Below are 23,178 nucleotides of genomic sequence, written 5' to 3' on the forward strand. Positions count from 1 at the left end.
AATAAAAATTCAGTGAGATAAATTAAAACGATTAAATCAATTTAACAAACCTTGGTCTTCGGTCACATCCACCATTGGAACTACGATTGATCATCGAAACAAAATATCAAATTAATTATTCAAATATTCATTGTGGTATTAAATTTACCTGTCATTCCTTACGATTAATTAACCAAAAACATGTATTCCAATTAACTTTTATTAATTAATAATTCGGATACGATCTCGAATTTAATTAAACAATAACATTACGAATTAGAAAGACCAACGAATCAAGACAACACAAACGTATGATGTTGCATTTAATCTAGTTGATTATTTTCCTAGGATTTAAAGTTTTTGACGCAGCAAACGATAAACCTAGTTGCCACTTCGATTAGATAGATTGAACAATTACGGATTCAGTACCTAAACTAGCCGTAGATTACACTAATTGATAAACTAATCGTGCGCCTTAGAAATCAACCAACACAATCATGAAAAATAATTCAGAAAGATAATCAATACTCAAATAATAAAAAAGATGCATTAAAGAACAAAAATAAATCTCACAATCATTGTAGTTCCATGGTTTCAGATCCCTTCAACCAAGAGAAATTATTCAGCCACTGTAAACCATATTTTGCTCTCTAATTCTCTAATTATAATGGTTAATCATTCTCAAATAAAAATAAGAGTATATATATTATCTTCCTACTAAAAATCTAGAAATTGAAAGTCACTCCTAATCTCCTAATCCAACCAAGCAAAGTGATACATATCTCCCCAAAAAAAAAAGGAAAAGATATGTATTTTTAATGTAAATCCTTCCTCCAAAAATATTCTTCCTTATCTATCTCAATTAATCCTCTTTTCTAGCTGGTAATTATCCCTTTTCTAGGAAGCAAATCTTGATATTTAGTGGACCCTTGTAACTGATCTGGGCGTTCAAATCTGTTTTCTGAATTCTGCTCTCATCTTTCACGTGCCCACGCCTAGTCTGCATCACGGAATTTCCATAATAATTGGTAACATAACACACATTTTTATCGATTTTGGAAAAAAAGTGCTACCATACCGTACTTACCCTTGTGCAATACTAACATTGTTTGTAGGCAATTATAGGATGTTATTGTCAGTTTTTTAGCTACTACATTAAAAGAGATACATTACCATTTCACCTAATTTCTTAATCAGATTCCTCTAACAAAGACTTGAAATTATATTCTTGTAATAATGGAGCACTGAGACATTCGTATATATAATTAATTAATTGTTGTATTTTTTAGTGAATAATATTTTCTTAAAATCCAAAATCATGAAAGGTAAGGTGGCTTAACTAAAATATTGATTATAAATTTACTTTATTGCCAAATTTAGCTCTAAATTATTCAAATATTAATACTCTCTTTCCCCCACCCCACACACACACACACCCACCCCCCCCCCCCCCCCCCCCCCCCCCCCCCCCCCCCCCCCCCCATAAAAATTATATTGGCGTTGGGATATATATATGTTTTATATGAATATACTGGTAAAGTAAGTTAAGGCTATATTTCAAAAGATCTTCATATTGTCCATATTTCTACAAACAAAAAAGATGAAATAAAAAGAATTATATATCTTGACCTTTATATCTAAGAAACATATAGATTGTTAGATTGCATTACGAAAGAACTTCTTGAGCTATGGAACAAAAATTTCATAAACCAATAAACAAGATATCTTATACATCAACACTCCTCCATTGGCACAAGAAAATGTTGCAAGTATCGAATTCCATCATCAATATTCATGTATCTCCAATTTATAATATTCAACATTCTCACACTCACTTTCTCAACTCTAACTTTCCCACCATTTCCCCTTCCATCACAAATCCCTAACTTCATATCTGCCACCATCTCACTTACCATATCACTACAACACCCTGGCGACGACAACTCCTTAGAAAACCACCCTTTAAACCCAAGAATAGAACTCGGCCTCTTGTTGCAATCTATTATCATAAAAACACCTCCCCACATTTTCAACATCACATTCCAAGTGATTTTCACCTCTTTTGATAATTCAACCATCCCTAAATCTTCATAATCATCAACATTAATATCGAATATGAACACACCATTGGCATCAATAGAAAACTTATTCACAAGCCTTGCAACAGTGACAAGCAGGAAATTGTCCTTGGTACGTAAGTCGATGGCAAAGATGAGGTTATGGAGAGAAATGTGGGGTTTAGAAGCGAGTTTTTGGTGGCGTTTTGTGGCAGAGTAGGCGATGATGTAGATTTTGTGATAGGGGACTGATGGGTGGATGAGTTTTAAGGTTAAAAAAAGAAGGGTAAAGATTGGTGCAAATGGGTTGCTATATTTGTTTAGAGGAAAAAGAAACAAACCAAAATTTGGAGACGCAAGAGGCTATAGCTAGGGTTTTTGGGTCGAGATGGTGAGCAAGAAAGTTGAAGACCTCTCATGATGGAGGATTTATAACAGGAAGTTAAGGCATTTGATTGTGCTCTTAGTTTGTTTGACTGGTTGGTTGATTAAAGAGAAGTTTTGTGTGAGTTATGTTTTTCTATGAAGATTGTTGTTAAATTGAGGTTCGAATAATTATGGGTTGACACGTGGAATGATGCGGTGAGTTGCACGATTTCTATATTGACACATAAGTTCATGTGGTGTATGGTTGATTGCTTCGTGTGGGGTACATGTGCATGCTTTTGTTTTTGCACAGGTGCTGTTCTTAAATTTTTGCCTTCAGGGGTGCTACGAGAAAAAAATTCCTTTAATTTGCTTAATTTGAATTAAGATTTAAATAATAAAAAAATAAAAGCTTCTTTTTTCAATATCAGAGCACATATTATCAAAATTCACATTATAGGATGTACGTTTAGAATCGAGCACATATTCTCAAAATTTAAGGGAAATGATCATTTCTATATATATGCAGTTAAAATTTCTTCTGGATTAAATTTGTAAAAAATAACAGTTATGAATGCAACTAACAACTAATAGATAAATGTTACATTAATTTGTATGTTGAGAAGAAGAATTGTATAAGACGTGATCTCTTCCAGAAGCTACAAATAGTAAACTAAGGTCATTCTCTATCATGACTAATGCAATTTCCTTAACAATTTCATATTATATTGGAATCACTTCCCAATCATGATCAAAATGTAATTACTCTCCTATCATATTAGGGTCATAGCATTATCAATATGTATAACTTTGTACTTTACCTAAACAAACATACATGCAACCTTAACCTATGCTAACATAAACTCTTGACGGTGGAAATGTTAAGGAAGACACATGTCGTAGTATTCAATCAATATGCTACCATTGTACTACAATTTTATTTTTACTCTACTTAAATATTGTAACTATTATAGATGTAGATTCATGCTATTTCCGGTTGAACCGTGTTAAAAAATAACTATTCATTCATCTTGCGTGTCTCTTTACTTCCTTGCACTAAATATCTTTAATGGTTTAATATACTTCTTGTTAGTGCAAATCTTATCACAATAATCTGGAGATAGAAAGAGGTCTCTAGAAAAAGTTTTCTTATATTGCAACAATAGTGTTCCTTTTCTCATTAAAATCAAACTTTTTTCCATGGCATCCCACGAAGGAAGAGCTTCTAGATCTATGTCTGCCACCATTGCATTGGCAAAGGCAATTCTCTGTTATTAAAGAGCAACATATTCTAAAGGCTACAGGGCACTAGAGTTAGAAGCATTACTAGCTAGTCTAACAAACACAATCCAAATGCTTATGCAACAACTCAACAGTGTTGCCTTGACAACACTTATTGGGGCAATAGTTCCTTTACAAGTAATCAGCATGATGTACCATGCTTCATATATGGGTACTTCAAGTCTTTCTGACAGATGAATACAAGATGTCCCTACAAATTGTCCCTTATCTAGCACAGAGAAGAAAATTCACACAAGGGACTTGTCGTGTCCCACTGCAACACTAACGCTGCACTGTAAACTTAAACTCACGAGACAATGATGTTGACCCAAATATGCATAACCCTTAATTAACTCACGTTATGATGGAGATGACTATCAATGTCTAGAGAATGTTACACAAGTTGGTGCTAATAATCCCCAATGTGTTCAAAATAACTTTGTGTCGAGGTGATGTTAACTTGCAAGGTAGAAGTTTACACTATGACAAAACCAATCAACAATATGTAGAGCATTATCCATACTTTAATGGTGTCACCCAAAGATGTAATGACAACAAATTGTTAACAGTATATATTCAAAAGCTAATAGTCTAGTCTATGAAATTGTATTGTAATCAAATTTATAGAAATAAAACAACATTTTCTTCATCACGATATATTTAATTTGCTTTAAGTAAAATTAGATGAATATCCTTAGGATATTATAATTGTGATAAAGGGAATAGTTTATATCAACTGATCGTGAGGATGTTGCGCTTATATATAGTGAACATTCTAAAATTATCCACAGTTTTAATATTATCCTGACTAAAGACATAAATAATATGGTTAAGATTATACAAAGTGTTAAATATTTTCACCGAAAAGTGGTGATAAATTTCATGTGTCAAGATTTTTTTGCTAATAACCTAGTATAACACGAGTTTGAGTAGACGTGTACATTAGAGTAAGTCACCAAAAAGATTTCATATGGATAGTTACCAAATAATGTCTAATAACGGTGATACATCCTAAAATATTCAATTATATCTTCAATGACTTGATTATGCAACTTGAAATCTATCATCACCCAATTTTTTATGCACATAATGTTTTCAACAATAATTAGGTGCAAACTTGATCTTATATCATCAAAGATACATCCACCTACATTAAAAGTTTATTTCAATACTATAATAGACATTGAAGGCATTAGTAAATCACGTGCCATTGTAAAAAACACAAGTTTTTTAATGTACTTTCCACCATACATGAATATCAAAAATATTATTCTTACTCATTATTTTAGCTAAATGATCAATACTAAAATTAGAACTTGAGCCTACTAGTTGCTTACCTTTAATAAAGATAGACCATAAAAGCATTTTGTTCACCCGTGGTTATGAACTATGTGAAATATTTCCATATTTAACTCCATAAATAGAATACATTTCAAGTAAAAATTATCTAACTTCTTCAATAGTTAATATAAAGATTCTTCTAGATTTTCCCTAAAACTTTTAACAAATTTTTTACTTCTAATAATTTTATCATAGGACCTAGTATAGTAGATGCAATAAACAATATTTTTAACAAGATGAAAACCAACATGTGAATGCAATTTGTTGTTTTCTTTTTTAAAAACACCTTAATAGCTAATGTGATCCTAAAAGGGGTAAATACGATCTTCTAAAAATTGAAAGTATAATTATAAATTTAAACAATACAAATATATGAGCGAAAATTAAAGAGAAGTTAAAAAATGCTAAGTGTTTATAATGGTTCTAAACGTTCTTTTTCAAGCTTCTTACGTCCATTTCTTCAAACAACTCACTTGAAGTTCCACTAGAATCAATAGAGTTTATACACTAGTTAATTCGAGATTTAGTCTAATAAAATAGTTTGCTTAGGATTTCACCTATAATGATTTGACTATAAAGTTGAAATGTAAAAGTGCCTCTTCAAGGTTAAATTACACAATTGAAGGGCAAAGATTCTTTAGAGAGTATGAATTTGAAACTTAGAGAAAATAAGAAGACTTTTTGAGAGTGAGAAGAGTATAGATTGATACAACAATACTCTAACCTTTTCCAACTTGAATTAACTTGAATTTATAGGTAAATGACGTGGGAAAACTTGAAATGGTCATTGGATTTGGAGAAGAATCCATTGACATCTAAAGGGACTTGTTTCTATTGAAAATTGTTAATGTACAAGCATGCATTGCTTGATGCATGAATGTACCTGACCATAAATTTTGTCTTTTTTTTTTTTAACAAAGTCAACTTGAGTCAGACATCCCAATGGTTAATTTTTTTCTCATGTCAAACGCCTACACGGGAACCTATATTTCATGCACAATTGTATATAGCTTTATATGTGTAAGCCTTCAAAGAATCCAGAGCTGTAAATGATTACCTTCAATAATGGCATGAACGGTTGAATTTTTACCTTCTACAGGCATACATTGATTTTGTTTGACTTTTATTACCATGCACGACTTCATCTTTTACGGGGTGAATTCATAATGACTTTTTTATGGAGTTTGAATGGGTGTGCACATTATGAGTGGATGGGCATGCATGAATCTTAGACTCTAAAGAAGCTTAACTTCAACTTTGACGATGCATGATAAGGATGAACAACAAGCTATGCTCATGAGTCTTCATTTTCACCTATGCATAGGTATGCAACATTTGTGTGCATAGACGTGCATCAAGCTATTACTTTGGCCTGTGTTGACTTTTACTTAAAATGCATAGGGGCAATGTGCACAAGAAGCCCTTCTTTGTTAATAGCCTGAAATGGGTTATGTATGGGCATACAACTTTTGTGTACGAGTGTACATAACATATCTAAAGAAAGCTAAATTTATAAAAGCATGAATAAGGACATGCACGATTCTATTCATCTTTTTGTATAAGTAGATTTTGCACTATGTATAGACGCGCATTAAGGTTGCACATTTTACATAGGGTTTTTACTTGCATTTTTCACAATTTGTTTATTTGGTCATGATTCAAGTTATGTCTTAGACTATATTTGTCAATTTAACTTGGTTTTTATCATCATCAAAACATTTAGAGGTCCAACATTTTTTAAATGTGAGATTTTTTTATAGTTTTTGTTCATCTACCTATGGAGATGTTCGGTGCCACCCAAACTCACACATGTTACAAAAGAACCTCAATGTTTGTACACTACATACCGAACTAATTTACAACCAATTTTTTCTTCTATTTGATTGAAATGCCTTTACACCATTGACTTTCTTTCTTTTTTCTTCCGATGGTGGTGATCATGACTGTATTTCTTCACCAAAATATTGATTTTCCTCATTATCAAAGAATCAAAATGATTAAATCCATTTGACTTAATATCAATTTTTATATGAATTTGAGGAAATAAATATAATAATTAACAAAACATTAAAAAATGAAAACAAAATAATTTGGTAAACTGAGAAAGAGAGATTAAGTGAGCTTGACTTAAAATGAGAAATGATTGAGAGATTGAAAAAATAGAGTGAAGAATTGAGTAAATTTGGAACGTATTTATAAGCAAATTAAAAAGAGAAATTAAATTAAATACCTAAAAATAGTGTATTAAACAAAATTACCCAAATCTATGAAGGAAAAACTAATATACCTAATTATGGTGAATTGATGAAAATGTCCCCTATATAAACTCTTTTGCACATTTCTCCTTTTTCCTTCTTCTCGCAGCAAATCACATTTCCCCACCATGAATTGAAAATGCAAGGTGACAACTTTGACCTTTCTTTAGTGATTTTTCCAGTTTTTTAGCAATAAAATGGCAAAAGACGTTAGTCCATAGTTCCTCATCATGTTTTATTCATTTTGATGTTGAGATTTAAGCGATTTGATGAAGATTAAGTGTTTTTTAGGTTATCATTTTCTTTTTTTGAACAATTGATTAATGGCTTGAATCTTTTGTATTTTGGATCAATTAAGTTAGGGGTTTTGTGTTAGAATAAGTATAGATTTGATTATTGTTGAAATAGCAGTCAAAAAATGCATTTTGGGTTGTGAAATTCGACCTTGTGAGTTGTCAACTCACCTCGTGATCCTACAAGGTTAGCCATTAGTTAGGACAGAGAGGTATTTGCAAGTTTTTTAACTTGGGGGACTAGTATGATTGCAAGATTCAATTTTCAAACTTGAGAGACTTACGAGATTACAAGAAAGGGTAAAAAGTCTTTTTCTACAACTTGGGGGGTTTATAATATTTGTCATTTAATGGGGCAAATTGATATTTTTTCTATTCTATGATTCTTTTTTACGTATAGTTTCGAATTTCAAGTTTGTTTTTTGAATTATTACGATAATTGATAGATTTAGGATATATTAGGGTTTAGAAAAAAAAAAAAAAAAATTTATCAATACAATTGAAATTTTTTTAATAATGTAGTTGTTACTGAATGTGTATATTTCATATTATTAATTTTGATAGATGAGAAATAGAAAATTTTCCATATTAAGGTTTTTTGATGTATAGATTGCGAATTTTGTGTTCATATTTTCAAATAAAAAAATTATTATGAAAATTGTCTTGATTACAATTTTTTTTGGGATAGATCAATAAAAGAAAATGTGAGGAGCGCAGGAGGAATTGACATTCCCTATGGTGGAGCAACACTTCAAGGTTGAGGTGACCTTCTATGTGTAAAGAGATCAATATCCATGGTCAAAGATGCATTAATAGAAAAGAAATTATGGTTCTTCCAAACGAAGTGTTTTGGACAATTTCTACATGTCTAAGACACTCGATTTAGTGGAGCGTTGGGCACTCCTTCATCTTAAGAGCAATGATTAAGGCAAATGCAAGAGATGCATTCTAGTTTCAGGTTAAGAGGGTTAATTTCAGGTTTAGCCCTTTTGAGTGTGTTGTTATTTTTGGCCTTTACTTCAGTCGGTTGTTTGAAATTGACATGTATCTTCCACAGAGTGCCAAATATAAGATTCAGGACAACTATTTTGAGGGTCGTCAATTAGCAACATATGTTAATCTGCAATTAGTATTTAAGATAAGGACATAGAGGGATAATGACACCAATGTAGTAAAGTTGACCTTATTGTATTATCTTTATCTGGTGTTACTAAAGAATGACAATTGAAAATAGATAGACCAAAAGGTTCTTCAGTTGGTTGATCATTTAGAATGATTCAATTCCTACTCGTGAGGTGTAGATATATGAGAGATGACATATTGATCTATGTCCCAGTGCATTTAGAGGTGCTATCAAGACTCCAACACCTGTGACTCCTCGAAAATAATTTTTGTGATTGAAAAAAAAAATATTCACTATGGTGCTAATTGATGGATTTAACACAATGATGTTAATATTATAGTTTTAGATAAACAAGACACTTGATACATTGGATGACTGGGTGGATTGGGTGACACCTCATATGTTTCCCCACATTTTGAGGTGGCGGATGAGAGACATCCAATGATGCAGTGATATCAAAAATATATTTAATGACGATATGGAAAGTAATTCTTAATTGATTGATTAATTATTTATTAATCACCTCATAAAAAATGTCAATTGATGTATTTTAATGAGTAAGATGATGTTAACTTCTCGTTCGATACATCACAAAATAGAGAGACTACATAATGGTATGCCATCATTGTTCACTACATGGGAATGTCGGATACACAATCTTCTTTGTCAACATCCTTTTTACCAACAGAAGTAGCATATACTCTTCTTGATGTTGCCTTTTTGAGCATTGATCCCATTCCCATCGAGGTTTCTACCACCAAGCCTACTACAATAAATACCTTTATCGTGCCCTTCGCCATTGAGTACACATCACCTATGTCCCTTGTTCGATCCCACACCATTGAGCCCACTTCGGTCAATCCCCACGTTAGTGCATATGAGTCTTTCACACATTAATTTGATGTTGTATTGGTTTAATAGGGCAATATTATCTTGGATCAAATGTCTCATCCAAAAGATAATTTAGATAATAGGATGACGTATATAGAGAATAGGATAAGTCGTCTAGAGGACACATTTACTCGTCTCTGATAAGATACTATAATGCAAGTGAAAAAGCTAAAGAAATTTTCTTGACACATTAATTACCCACTAGAATGACTCGTATATCTTATTATAGCCTCCTTACAATGATGATGATAAGTCATCACCAGCAGCCCCGTTATGACATCTTCTCCCCTAGTCAAGGTTAGTAATAATTTATTACAACATTCTATATGTGTTGTTATTGATAATAAAACATTAATCTTTATTAGGATATTAGGCATAAAAGATCAATGAAAAGTTCTCCATGTACACCATTCTCGATAGTGGAGGTAGGTATAATATTACTCATAAGTATATGGAATACAATTCAATCTGATTAATTCTTTTTAATCTTTTCAGGATGTTTGATTGATCATCATAGCAAACCTTCCACCGAGTGCTAGTAAAGAGTTGATTGACATTGCCTCCCATGAAGACGAGGTGGTGGATATCTTGTCACAAGGAGACCACAATGAGATATATACATAAATTTCTATATTTATTTTATGTTGGCTAATGAAAACATTGAAAGATTATTCATTAATAATATGTCCCTTCCCCAACCAACCACACAGGTAGATTTGGTCAACCTAAGCTCACTAGAAGATTCCCCAACCAAACCTCATCCTCTCATGTAGAAGGTAACATTATTCATTTTATCGATAAATTTAAAATTGATTAATTATTTTCCTTAACATATTTCAGTATTTTGATAGTTTATAAGGATTCTTCACTATTAGGTTGTCAAGAAGAGTCTACTCATTCACACTGTTATATAGACCTTTTAAAACCTAGGGTGCAACAAGCAAGTCATCATGTGCCCGAATCATTCGTCAAACATAAAGAAGCCTTCCAAAAATGGTACAAGCAAGCTAATGCATCGAAGGAGACAGAGGTGTATGACATCAGATCATGTACAACATAAGGGTTTTAGGGCACAATAGTAAAGCTAGGCCAATGGCTATCTGACTAGGCAAGTGCATTTTATATAGTTATTTTATATAGTTGTTTTATTTACTATTATATATTTATGTACAAAAAACTAATATTGCTTTTATGTTGATCACCAACATGTAGATTCATTGTTGGCACTATTGTGTCAATGTCAACACGACTATGTGGACGACATTCAACAAAACTAGACAATGACCCATATTTTCTTTGTTGCGCATATATTGATGAAGTACAATAGGTGGAATGCTAGCCAATTGGGTCAGTACGAGTGGCCTAAGTTTCTCACCAAATTGGTAGATATCGAGTATGCCCTTAGGTTATATTTCAAACCATGGGGACATATGGATCAGATAATGTATATGCTTGTTAGTTATCATTATATAAATACTCAATGTGTCTTCATGGCAGTTTTTTAATGTTTGTAGGTTTATAGACCCATTAACTTTGATAATGCACGCTAGGTTGTAGGCGTCTTAGATTTCAAAGAGTGGACACTCATGGTATATAACTTGTACTAAAGTTTTACTCGTAACATAGATGGGCTTGCATGTATACTAGCTATTTATTATGGTTATTAAATGGGACATGTATTTAGGCCATTGTGTAATGAACACAATGAATTGATAATTTACTGTTATGCAAAAAGGTTGGTGTCCCTTAACAAGGCTCAAGCTTGAGCGATTGCAGTATATCCATGTTATGATTCATCAAGTGTCTAGAGCTTAATTAGAGTATGGACTTCTCTCATAAGGATTCCAAATGCATACATAGACATTTGGTGACACAGTTATATTTTCACTGCATCGAGTGATTTTGTATATATGTGTTGACATGTCATTGTATATTGGTTATGTTTATGATTTCTTACATATGATTTCATGTTTTACATGTTTTGGGCATTTGTTATATTTGTTGTCATATATTTATGTTATGATGTTAGTAATAACAATTCACCTAATAAGTAAAAATAAAAAACGGAAATTAAGGAATGAATGAAATCAACATTGACATTCATATTTTAACATCTCATTTCAATAAGTATATTGACAAGTTTATAAGTTTAACATAAATAATACTGAAGAGAAGGTCTAAACATCGATAATCTTGCACAATTATCTCTTTTTGATGAATTAGATAATACAAAGCTAGGGATCAGTTTTGGGCTTTTGTAATTCTTTCATGTATGTCGAGGTTGATAACATCAACTGCAAACCCGCGGTACAATAACCTTACTGTACAAGAAACATCTATCTCTATTTGAAGGACAACTTGATTGATGACAATCGATAAAAGAGGGTGGATAACTCTAGCATCCTCAACATCTAACCGATTTGATTGATCCAAAATGGATTGACAACTTTCACTTACATTGCACGGTAGAATATGAAGGATCGAATGACCTAAGTGGGGGTGAATTAGGTAATTTAAAACAATCTTTATCAAATTAAAGAATTAAACCAATTTATTCAAATCAATGAATATTGCCTATTTTTAATGTAATTTATGAGAATAACACGAATATTTCAAATAATTAATACAATTAAAAAAACATAACACAAAATATAAGTTTAAGGGAAGAGAAAATTAAACACGCGATATATAGTGGTTTGGCACAACTCGACCTATGTCCATTCCTCCAAACTATTTTCCTTGGAGTATTCCACTAATCCTTGGTTAACAAAAACTCAACCAAGCTTTTCTTCACAACAAAATAGCTTTCAAGGTGCTATTAACCTTTTACAAATGCTAGAACTCAATTTCTCTCACCAAAAATTTTCTAACCTCTCCAAAAGTGAACTTCACTCTTTTATAGTACGAATTTTTGATATGACTTCGAAATATAATCTCTCTCAAAGAGTGTATATAAAAGTTTAAGCTTAGTACAATCCAATGTAAATGAAATTACAAAGTGTATGAGTAAGAGTTTTGATTAAAGAAGAGAATTTGCAAGTGAATAACTCAAAACTAATTTGCTCTCAAATATGTGAGAGTTTTTAGCGGTAAAAGTTCTTTACAAATGAATTTGATTGAGTTTATATAGGGGAAAATGAGGAAAGTTATTGTTGTACACAAGAACTAGCCATTTTAATTTTCTAGAAAATGTAAAATTCGATCACCAGATGTAATTTGGTAAACTGGATGTGACATGGCACTGCTGTGGTGTCTACGTGGCACCAACCATTAGAAAATTCAAATCAAAATACGGTCAATCAGATTTAATTCGGTCAACAGAATTTCTGAAAGCCAAAATACATGGCTTTTGGATTATTCAGAAGTTAACATCGAAGAATTCAATTGGTCAAATTTGGTCAACCAAATTTTATTACATTTTACCCTCTAAATTTTTAAAAATTACAATTTAACCCCTAAACCTTTAAAAAGTGATAATTTAACTCATTTTTGAAAATTCTTTCAGAATCAACTTTGAGATATGAAAATGTAGTTCACAAAACTTCATCATTTTAAATGAGTTAATAAACTTTGGTAAAAATTCAGCTTAACCTAATAAGTTTGAAATACAATATTTTAACCCAAAATGTGAAAGATATGGGAATTGGTTTTTAAGTGAGCTATCACATGCAAATAAATATTCTAATCAAAACAAATGCTTTAAGATTATACATATATCTACCTAAACTTGAATTTTTCTTTAAATCTTCACGAATTCTTCACTTGAGTCTTGTCTTTCATCTTCATCTTGAAACTTCTTCAAATGCATTAGTTAAATTCTTGCAATCTAAACTTACACTTAACTAAAATCATTAGTCAATATGTTTAGGGACATATTAGTTTGTTATCATCAAAATAGGAGCATAATGACTCCTTAAGTCAACAATTTCCCTATTTTTGATGATGACAAAACACATATGCACTTCAAAGAATTTTATAAAAATATATCAATGACTGTATTTCCTTAAAGTTAAGAAACACTTGATTTTTAAGAAACTTTTGCAAGAGTTCACCTTAAAAAAAATCAAATTTCCACCCCTTGAATATATGCAAATAATAATAAAATTCATATTAATATCATATATCCAACATTAATCTCATCAAAATATCCACAACATCAATCAAATATGTCCTCATCAAAATATCCACAATATCAATAAAATATCTTCATCAAAATATCCACAACATCAATAAAATATTGCATCATCTATAATCATAATCAAATGTATATCCTTATTAAAATATCCACAACATCAAATATCTTATCTATACTCATAGTCAAATATATTCATAATCTTCCATAATCATATCAAAGTATCCACAACGTTAATCAAACTTTTCTTCCCCTTTGTCATTATCAACTGTATAAAAATGATATAATCAATGAGAGAAAAGAAGACTAACATACATAAACAATGTATAGAAATGATCACTAAAATGACCAAATATAATCATGTAAACATAGTCCATGAAAACAATGTTCAAATAAGTATGAGCATCAAAATGAGAGCATTAATAATCCAAACAAGATAAAGCATCAAAGCATGTGTAAAGTCCTTATACATTAAATATTACATCGATAATCATAATAAAAAATAGAATATAACATGTATAACTTCTCCCTTTTTGTCATTATAAAAAAGAAACAAGCAAGGCATATATCCAATAAGGCAAAGAAAAACTAAAATACCTTAACACATACATAGAAGATATGATTATCAAGGCTAAACCAATGACAAAAAATTCCAAAAAATCATAAGCATTAAAGTAAGAGTATTAATGTTTGGACAATATAAAGTGTACATTCATGTAAAATGCACAAATTTATCATGTAAACTAACACATGCTTAATTATGCACAAACAAATCGCAAATTATCAACTCAAATAAATTGAAGCACAAAAGTAAGTTTCAAAATGGAAAATAAAGAAGAAGAAACATAATTGCCATATTGAGTGCAATGAGATGGGATGAAATGCAACATGGCTTCAAATGTATGTACAAGGGCAAAAAAAAAAAAAAAAACGTAAATTACATGAACATTCACATATTTGAAATTGGAATACACACCCAAGCTAAGAATGGTGAGAGGAATCCAGTGTTGTGGTTGAAATCCAAAAATGATGACCAAAATAAGTATTTTAAGACAAAATTGAATTTAGGTTGATGAAATTAGGAGTTTTCGATTTAAGACTTAATTTCAAAAATTGGTAGTAGGAAATATTATAATGATGCTAGAAGGGATAAATGTGTATTTAATTTTATAGAAAATAACAAAAATTTGGATGAATTTGAGCAAAAATCAAATTTTTATGGTTTAAAGTTTTTGGAGATTTTGTTAAAAATTTAGGTGAACTATGATGTTTTTGAAAGAGAATTTTGGTTAGAATGTGTAGAAAATATGTTAGGAAGCAATTTGTTAACAAAAAGTTGAAGAAACATGATGTAAAAAGTGGAGAAACATTTGCCCTTATACATTGCAAAATTTGAAGAAAACGGTCGACCGACTTTTGACAAATTAGGTCGATTGAATTTTGAAAAATTAGGTCAACCAAATTGTTCAATTCTATAGTCGAATTCTACAGAATTCTGGTGTATATTTTATGCACTTTGTTGTCCCATTTTGAGTATAAACAAGCCAAAATGATCCAACTATGCAATTTTGACTCAATAACATAAAGTACAATAAAATTTGATGCTAAATATGATGAAAATTAAATTAAACACATTAAAAATCAATGCAAAAATAATTAGTACAAGAAAACTATCAAATATGGTCAAACATGAAATGATGTATAAATCATATATTGACACTTTTAATTCAACCAAAACACCACAATCATAATAATATTTAAGTGCAAATACTAATGTGGTGATTCCATGATCCCAAGCTCACCTCTAATTTTACAAAAATGTTTTTCCCCAAAAGGTTTTGTAAAAATGTCTGTAAGTTGATTTTCGGTGGATACAAAGTCAAGACAAATATCACCCTTTTGAACATGGTCTCAAATAAAATGATATCTAATTTCTATATGCTTGGTTCGAGAGTGTTGAATAGGATTTTTGGATAAGTTAATAGCACTTGTGTTATCACACAAGATTGGAGTTTTAGATAGGCTAACTCCATAATCCCTAAGGGTTTGTTGCATCCACAAGGCTTAGACACAACAACTATCGGTGGTAACATATTCCGCTTTCGTAGTGGATAAAGCTATGGAGTTTTCTTTCCTTGAAAACCATGAAACTAATGCATGACCTAGAAAATGACAAGTACCACTAGTACTTTTTCTATCGACTTGGCTCCTAACAAAGTCGGCATTCGAATAGCTCATTAGGTCAAAAGAAGTTTCTCTAGGGTACCACAAGCCTAAAAATCTAGTGTCATGTAAATATTTGAAGATTCTTTTAAAGGCTTTTAAATGAGATACCTTGGGACATGATTGGAATCAAGCACATAAGCATACACTAAACATAATATCGGGTCTACTAACGGTTAAATATAAAAGATAGCCAATCATACCTCTATACATTTTAACATCAACGTTTGACTCACTTTCATCTTTGGTGAGCTTGATAGTTGAACTCATTGGTGTAATTGAGGCTTTTAGTCCTTCCATGCCAAACTTCTTTAATAAGTCTTTGATGTATGAAGATTGGTTGATAAAGATACCCTATTTGCTTTGCTTGATGTTAAGTACGAGAAAATACTTGAGTTCTCCTATCATGCTCATTTCAAATTCTTTGCTCATGAGATTAGAAAATTCTTCACACATGGAGACATTAGTAGAGCCAAAAATGATATCATCAACATAAACTTGAACCAAAAGTATATCATTTTCTTTTCGCTTAATAAACAATGTAGTATCTCCTTTTCTAATGCAAAAGCTTTTTTCAAGCAAGAATTTACTCAAACGTTCATAACATGCTCAAGGTGCTTATTTTAAACCATAAAAAGGTTTTTGAAGTTTAAAAACATGGTTTGGAAAATCATGACTTTCAAACCCGAGAGGTTGTTCAACATAACCTTCCTCCATGATAAATCCATTTAAGAAAGCACTTTTGACATCCATTTGATATAAAATAAAATTTTTAGAAAAAACAAATGCCCAAAGCATCCTAATGGATTCTAGTTTAGCTACCGGTGCAAAAGTTTCTTCAAAATCTATTCTCTCTTCTTGGTTGTAGCCTTAAGCCATTGATCTAGCTTTATTTCTAACAATCACTTCGGATTCATCCATTTTGTTTCTAAAAACCCATTTTCTGTCAATAACAGATTGATGATTCGGACGAGGGACTAGATACCAAACATTATGTCTTTCGAATTGATTTAGTTCCTCTTGCATGGCTAAAATCCAAAACTCATCATTTAATGCATTATGAAATGTTTTTGGTTCAAATTGTGAAAGAAATGCAAAATTATTACAAAAATTAAAGGATGATCTAGTTTTAACACATTGATTTTTCTCACCAATAATTAATTCTTTAGGATGAGCATTTGCATACCTTCAAGCCTTAAGAAGATCTTTATCTTTATCTTCTTCATGTTTTGGCTCTTGTTTTGTTTCATCCTTAACATCATTTGGTGAATCATGAATTTCCGTTTGGTCTTCATTTTTAACTTGATCATCATCAGTATCAACTTGCATACTAGTTGAAGGATTAGATTCATCAAAAATGACATGCATGGATTCCTCGATTACTAGTGTCTATATGTTTTGCTAGATGATAAATATTCGAGAAAGATGCCAATGTCCGATTTTGAATCAAATTTTCCTAAGTTTTATTTTGTGTTTAAAATAAAGCATTTGCATCCAAAAACTTTAAAATAACCAATATTTAGTTTTTTGTTTTTCCAAAGTTCATATGGAGTTTTATCTAAAAATGGTCTTATTAAAACACGATTTAAAACATAACATGCAGTGTTTATAGCTTCCGCCCAAAAATATTGAGGTAAAGTTTTTTCATTTAGCATGGTTCTAGCCATCTCTTGAATTGTCCTATTCTTTCTTTCAACAACACCATTTTGTTGAGGAGTTCTAGGATAAGAGAATTGATATTCAATATCATGCTCATCACAAAAGTTTTCAAATAAGTGATTTTCAAATTCTCCTCCATGATCACTCCTAATGCAAGAAATATGCATTTCTTTTCTTTTTGTATTTTCTTAACAAATTTTGAAAATGCATGGAGAGCTTCATCTTTTGATGCAAGAAAAAGTACCCAAGTGAATCTCAAAAAATCATCAACAATAACAAAAGCATAATGTTTTCCACTTAGGCTTGCAATTTTTAAAAGACCAAAAAGATCAATATAAAGAAATTGTAAAGGTCTAGATGTGGAAATATGAGTTTTACTTTTAAAAGAATTTTTTGTTTGTTTGCCAAATTGGCATGCATCACAAATTTTATCTTTAACAAAATCTATTTTTGAAAGACCTTTGAAAAGCTCTTTCTTAGAGATTTTTGAATTCAAATCCATGTTAGCATGACCTAATCTTCTATGCAAATTCCTACCCAAATTGTTTTTTGATCATTCATATTTTCTATAATGCAACTATTTGGCTCAAAAATAACTCTAAATCTTTTATCACATAGTTGACTAATGCTAAGAAGATTATGCTTAAGACTATCCACCAAAAAAACATTTTCAATGAAAATGTGAGAATTGTTACCAATATCTCTAATGCCAATAATTTTACCCTTCGCGTTGTCTCCAAAGGTGACATGTCCTCCATCTTTCTTGCTTATTGTCGAGAAAAATGAAATATCTCCGATCATGTGTCTTGAGCAAACACTATCGAGGAAACAGTTACTTTCTTTCTTTTGTTTTTTGGTTTCTAAACACAATGCAAGATTCAAGAATTTGTCTTAGGTACCCAAATCATATTGGGTCCTTGGTGGTTAGCTTTTGTTCCTTTAGAAACCCACACTTTCTTAGTGCTCATATGATGTTTTTTTAAATTGGGCAAGATGATGAAATATGACCTTTAATTTCACAATAATTACAAGTTATATTTGATTCACTTGAAATTGAGGCTTTAACAAAATAATTTTTTAAATATTTTTCATTGATAAAAAGTTTATAACTAAGTCCTCTTTTGTTTAAAACTCCTCTTTGTACACCAAGCATTTTATCAAAAATATTCTTTCCATTTTTAAATTTTAAAACTATTTCACTTAAATCTTTTGCTCTCTTTTTTAAAGCTTCAATTTCACTTTCTATAATTTCTTTTTCCCTTTTAGCCATGCAAAGATCATTTTCAAACTTTTTTTTCTTTTTAAAAAATGGAACACTTGTTTTCTTCATTTTCTTTTCCTTTAAGCTTAAAGATTTTTTGGTTAAGAATTTCATTTTTTGATTGTCATGAAACACATGTTGGCTATTTCATTATCCTCCTTTTTGGATTCACTTTCATCGTTACCATCTCATGTAGCCTTCATTGCTTTCTTTTTCAATCTACCAATTTTGAGGAGAGGACAATCATATTTGATGTGTCTCGACTTCTTGCATTCATAGCACACAACTTGTTCTCTCCTTTGTCTTTCTCCTCTTTCATCTTTAGTAGCTTCCCTTTTTTTTAAGTTTCTATTTCTTTTTAGTTTTCTATTTCTTAGAAGCTTTCCAATCTTTCTAGTCAAGAGTGCAATGTCTTCATCTTCATCATTCGATGTCTCCTCTTCTTTTTTTAGGAACTTTTCATTCTCTTTGATGGATAATTTAAAGGCGATGCTCTTTTTCTTCTTTTCCACTTCTTCAATTTGTCGTTGCTTCATAGTAAGCTCATGAGTGAGAAGTGAACTTAAAAGCTCTTCAAGAGATAAAGTCTTGATATCTTTTGCTTCTTTGATTATCGTTACTTTGGGATCTCATGAAGGAGGCAAACACCTAAGAAGTTTCTTGACATTGTCTTGGTTAGCATAAGTTTTACCAAGATTTTTCAATTCATTCACAATAGTAATAAATCTATCAAACATATCACTAATAGTCTCATCTTCATTCATTTTAAATAACTCATATGAGTGTGTGAGCATGTTAATTTTAGTCTCTTTGACTTGTGAAGTTTTCTCATTTGATACCATCAATAATTTCCAAATTTCTTTAGCCGAGGTACAAGCTTGTACCTTATTAAAGTTATATTCATTTAATGCACAATATAACACATTCATAACTCTAACATTAATAGCAATATTTTTCTTATCTTGAGGGGCTATTTCCTCCTTAGTTTTGGGCATTTGTTTTCCATCTACTTCTTTCATAGGAACAAAAGGTCTATCTTGCACTATATCCCATAATTCATAATCACTTTGAAGGAAAATTGACATACAATTTTTCCAATGGGCATATTCGGTGCCATCAAACAATGGCGGTCTATTAGAGGCAAGCCCTTCACTAGCAGTATGAGATTTTCCTAGGTTCATGGTCATTGCTCTAAACGATTAAGTTTATGAAAATAAGCAACCTTGCTTTGATACCAAATGAAGGATCGAATGGCCTAAGAGGGGGGTGAATTAGGCAATTTAAAACAATCTTTACCAAATTAAAATTAAACCAATTTATTCAAATCAATGAATGTTGCCTATTTTTAATGTAATTTATGAGAATAACAAGAATATTTCAAATAATCAATACAATTAAAAGAACATAACACAAAATATAAATTTAAAGGAAGAGAAAATCAAACACGCGATATATAGTGGTTCCGCACAACCCAGCTTACGTCTACTCCTCTAAGCTATCTTCTTTGAAGTATTTCACTAATCCTTGGTTGACAAAAACTCAACCAAGCTTTTCTTCACAAAAAAATAGTTTCCAAAGTGCTATTAACCTTCACAAATGCTAGAACTCAATTTCTCTTATCAAAAATTTTCTAATCTCTCCAAGAGTGAACTTCACTTTTTTATAATACGAATTTTTGATATGACTTCGAAATATAATCTCTCTCTAAAGTGTATATGAAAGTTTAAACTTAGTACAACCCAGTGCAAATGAAATTACAAAGTGTATGAGCAATGGTTTTGATTAGAGAAACAAGTGAATAGCTCAAAACTAATTTGCTCTCAAATATGTGAAAGTCCTTGGTGGCAAAAGTTATTTACAAATGAATTTGATTGGGTTTATATAAGGGAAAATGAGGAAAGTTACCATTGTACACAAAAACTAGTCGTTTTAATTTTTCAGAAAACGTAATTCGATCAACTGAATGTGATGTGACACTCCTATGGTGCCTATGTGGCACTAGCCGTTAGAAAATTCAATCCAAAATGCGATTGACCAGATTTAATTCAGTCAACCAAATTTCTGAAAGCCAAAATGCATGACTTTTGGATAATTCGGAAGTTGCCATCAAAGAATTCGGCTAGTCAAATTAGTCAACCAAATTTTATTACATTTTACCTCTTAATTTTTAAAAATTAAATTTAACCCCTAAACCTTTGAAAAGTGATAATTTAACTCATTTTTTAAAATTCTTTCAAAACCAACTTTGAGATATGAAAATGTAGTTCAGAAAACTTCATCATTTTAAATGAGTTAATAAACTTTGGTAAAAATTCAGCTTAACCCAATAAGTTTGAAAAACAACATTTTAACCCAAAATGTGAAAGATATGAGAATTGATTTTTAAGTGAGCTATCACATACAAATAAATATTTTAATCAAAACAAATACTTCAAGATTATACATATATCTATCTAAACTTGAGTTTTTCTTTAAATTTTCATGAATTCTTCAATTGAGTCTTGTCTTTCATCTTCATCTTGAAACTCTTTCAAGTGTATTAGTTAAATTCTTACAATCTAAACTCACACTCAAGTAAAATCATTAGTCAATATGCTTAGGGACATATTAGTTTGTTATCATTAAAATAAGAGTATAATGACCCCTTGAGTCAACAGAATATAGTGCTATAGTAGGGATAAATCCATGATAGACATGAAAGAGTTTCATATATCTTGTTGTAGCTATGATATGCTTGCATGAAATCTATGAAATTTGAAATTTTTTGCACATTCATGACTGCTCATCAAGATCCACTAGGCTAATGTATTAGCCACTACCCATTACCTTATAATGAACATTTGTAATAGAATACACTTCCAAGTTTAAAGACTTTCACACATGGTTAGCAAGCTTCCCTTTGTCAATGGTATTACCTGGTGGGTGCAATTATCTCTAATTTTTAAAAGTATCAACACATTTATGAGTAATTAATAAGAAGTTTAAATAAACATGATAACTAGGTCAATGTGTCATTGGAACAAGAGCATTGTTGCTCATCCGTTTGTATATGTTAGTATGCTCTAAATTGTAACAATAATTCGGAAACAACAAAAATGACTCTTTTTGTGTGCCTTTCAATGTTTTTAATACCTAATTTCTTATTTGCGATGTTTGTGAATATGTTGTATCAATTTTATACCTGTCAATGATGTCAATAATAATCTCCTTGTGTCGATAAATACGATCAACCAACATAAATTATCTTCATTATTTGGTGTGGAGCTCGAGCTCTAGCTTGCCTTTGATATGGTTTTATATGATCTCTTGCACTTGTGTACATGAGATGTATATAACGAAGATCAAATAACTCACTAGGTATTATACTTGTTGCTCGCGCATGCTATGGGCATTGCTTATCCTTGCACATAACTCCCATCTCTCATGGCCTGACCTAAACACTTTAAACTAGAATTCTATCTTAAACACAAATCGATGCATTGCGTCTTTTAAATGTTTTTTATTTCTGAATATGTTACCAATTTTTAGAAAATTCCCCTTTCTCACCAATCTTGGATCAGTTGATGTTAATGGTTGGGAAGGAAAATCAAGTAACCACTTAAATGATCAATTGGGACAATGTCAGCATATGGTCCAACATAATTGCCACCACCGTGTAGAAGATTTGCAAGTTTGAGACTACTGTTACCTTTTGTATCATAGTTAACATGTGTTCTCCTCAAACTCTAGCTCATCGAAAGAAATATCAACTATGTCATACCTATCAAAGTCACTCTAATTTGGAATCCTCTGTTTGTCTCCATGAACCCATTCTCAACAATATACAATACATCATCATGAAAATCTTCGAAGTCTTCCTTGCAAGCTTCCTGTTTTAGATTTAACCTGACATTTTCAACCTCTGTTAAACCATCATCATCACCATGATCGTAGCCACTGCTTTCTTTTGCTCTTTGCACTTCGATAAGGGCAGTTGTGATAAAAATTGGAATACACTCCTCAAAGTAGATAGACATGTTAATAAAAGACTCGACATCTTCATCATTTTCAATTTTGACAGGGCATTTGAGATCGATCTGTTCTAGTTTCATACATTATTGAATGTTGTTCAGGGTGCAATTGATATGACACTTTTCACTCAACAATTGGATTAATTCCTCAAGTGTCGTTTTCTTTGGAATTCTAACCACTTTTCTATTATCTCCAATATATTTCATTATGTTTTGATCACTTTCAATCTATTCTCCTCCATATCAAATTGAAGCATAACTCGTTGTTTTCGATCGATCCTATAATGAGTAATATTGATAACAAAAT

General features: G+C 31.1%; 1 protein-coding gene across 1 annotated transcript; it reads right to left on the reverse strand.

Moving 5' to 3' along the window:
- Positions 1-1,712: 1,712 nt before the first annotated feature.
- Positions 1,713-22,877, reverse strand: LOC123225711 (probable F-box protein At5g04010). The gene is given in 3 exon segments (XM_044649821.1): positions 1,713-2,306; positions 2,308-2,477; positions 22,622-22,877. Coding segments are annotated over 3 exon segments (1,020 nt in total).
- Positions 22,878-23,178: the final 301 nt, after the last annotated feature.

This window comes from Mangifera indica, chromosome 9 (assembly GCF_011075055.1).
Source record: "Mangifera indica cultivar Alphonso chromosome 9, CATAS_Mindica_2.1, whole genome shotgun sequence".
In the NCBI taxonomy this organism is placed as follows: domain Eukaryota; kingdom Viridiplantae; phylum Streptophyta; class Magnoliopsida; order Sapindales; family Anacardiaceae; genus Mangifera; species Mangifera indica.